Source organism: Asparagus officinalis, chromosome 7 (genome assembly GCF_001876935.1).
Source record: "Asparagus officinalis chromosome 7, Aspof.V1, whole genome shotgun sequence".
Lineage (NCBI taxonomy): Eukaryota > Viridiplantae > Streptophyta > Magnoliopsida > Asparagales > Asparagaceae > Asparagus > Asparagus officinalis.
This window is the reverse complement of record NC_033800.1, coordinates 131,218,823-131,221,313: the sequence shown is the minus strand read 5'-3', so window position 1 is coordinate 131,221,313 and position 2,491 is coordinate 131,218,823. Positions and strand designations below refer to the sequence as shown.

At 43.3% G+C, this 2,491-nt stretch overlaps 1 protein-coding gene across 1 annotated transcript; it reads right to left on the bottom strand.

Annotated features, from left to right (window-relative positions):
• LOC109847768 lies at positions 1,901-2,491 on the bottom strand. Its single transcript, XM_020417007.1, has one exon. It carries the CDS (start codon positions 2,489-2,491, stop codon positions 1,901-1,903), a length of 591 nt encoding a protein of 196 aa, XP_020272596.1.

Genomic DNA, 2,491 nt, shown 5'->3' with positions numbered 1-2,491 from the left:
TTCAGCAACAGGGAGCCTCTGTCCTTGGCTTATTAACCGATCTTCGGTTCAAATCAACTCTTTTACAGAGTTCTTCTAAACTCGTTCAGAGTTCTCAAACTTGCCACGCAAGTTCTCCACAACGTCAAATCATGAGGAGAAGACATCGTTCCAGTGAATCAAGACGTGCGGATCGTCAACGGAGAGCAAACTCGACGCGAGCATTCGAGGGAGGCACTCCATCGCCACCGTGAAGAACCCAGTTTTAAACAAAGAGGAAGAACCAATTTCGTTCTCCTCTCTTTTGTAATCAAGTTGTAATCAGAATCAAAGGAATCCAAGTCAATTTTCTTTATTCTCTTCATTGCAATTTTTCCTACATACAGAGGCACATCACCTGGTAGGCCATTATCTAATGAGTTTGACTATCAGAGGTCGAGTGCAGAGAACGACTCATTTACGATAAGGAATCAACAGCTCCAAGATCAGAGTTGAGATCCAAAGTATTCCGAAAATTCGTCCCAGTCAACCGCGAACTTTCGAAAACTTTGGAGGGGGTTCTGTAGGCTGTCAAAAAAATCACAATAGATAGCTGATCCCCATCAAACACCGATGATGGGAGTTACAATCTGACGACTTCCAGAAGGCTACAATTTGAAGACTTTCACGTAGATCGCTGAAGGTTACAATCTGACGACCTTCACGACAACTGATGGAAGCTCTACTTCAACAGCCTTCACAATCAACATCGGGAGTTACAATCTGACGACTCTCATATTCTCAAGGAGCCAAGACGAAGATTACAAGACAATGATCTTTGCAACGCTATGACAAAAAGAGATTACTTGGTGATAATCTCTGCAAGGCAAGACGCGGAGGTCCTCCCCGTGTTCAAACATCAAAACGCCATGGTCGAACCCCGCGTTACAACATCAAAACGCCAAGGTCGAACCTCGCGTTTCAACATCAAAACGCCAAGGTCAAACCCCGCGTCACAACATTAAAACGCCAGGGTCGAACCCCGCGTTTCAACATCAAAACGCCAGGGTCGAACCTCGCGTTTCAACATCAAAACGCCAAGGTCGCACCCCGCGTTACAATATCAAAACGCCAGGGTCGAACCCCGCGTTTCAACATCAAAACGCTGGAGTCGGACCCGCGTTACAACAAGCGAAACGTGAGCGACCCTCGCGTTCTGGATGTTCAGTCAACACCCAACCTCACGTCTCAATCCTAAGACGTGAGGTTAGGGTCCTGAACGCCAACGTGGGCGTTTGACTCATTCAACATGAGTTGAACGGTTCTAAAACCGTTTCACACGATTTGAGGGCGGTTACACCCCACTTAGGAGAGATTTAAGGGGCGGTTTCACCCCCTTAATCCTCTATAAATAACTGAAGATCAATTCAGTTCGGGGCTCTTTTTTTTGGAGTCGGTTGGATTATCTGGGTTTGGATCGACCACTGGAGAGAGGTTTTTTGAGGAGATCGGCATCATCTTCCAACGAAGATCATCTTCAACTTCAGCAACAGCTTTTATCCTTGGCCTATTAACCGATCTTCGGTTCAAATCAACTCTTTTTCAAGAGTTCAAACTCGATCAGAGTTATCAACTCATCAAGAGTTTTAAACTTGCCACGCAAGTTCTCCACAACGTCAAATCGTGAGGAGGAGACATTGTTCCAGTGAATCAAGACGTGCGGATCGTCAACGGAGAGCAAACTCGACGCGAGCATTCGAGGGAGGCACTCCATCGCCACCGTGAAGAACCCAGTTTTAAACAAAGAGGAAGAACCAATTTCGTTCTCCTCTCTTTTGTAATCAAGTTGTAATCAGAATCAAAGGAATCCAAGTCAATTTTCTTTATTCTCTTCATTGCAATTTTTCCTACATACAGTATCATTTACAGGCTGAGAGATAACCTATCTTAGTTCCAGCTTTTCCTGTGCATCCTTACTACTCTGTCTGTTAACAGGCACCCATTTCTTTGTGAAATTGTGCCTTCTACAATTTTCAGTTTCATGTCCAACAACTTTACATAATGAGCACCATCTTGGCTTGAATTCATATATCACTTTTTGATTATGATTTTTGCCATCAGGACCTTGAATAACAATCATATCAGGTAAGGCTTCTTTCAATGGCAGTTCAATTTCCAAGAGAACCTTAGCATAGCTTAACCTTTGCCTTGTAGCTGTGAGCTTATCAGTTGTGATAGGATTACCAATAATGCTTACAATTTTGCTTATACCAGTTGGAGTCCACAAATTCAATCTCAAGTTTGGGAATTGAACCCACATTGGATATGTGCATGTTTGGAATTTTTCCATATCAGTGTCAATAGACCAAGGTTTAAGGACCATCGGCCTAGCTCCAAAGAACCAAGGACCAGCTTCTAAAACCTCAAGTATTTGCTTTTCAGATTGAAAATCAAATAGCAAAATTCCTTGTTTTATCAGAGAAATTGTCGGAATTGAGATCTTTCCCCAATTCTTATTCACAAACGATTCCAT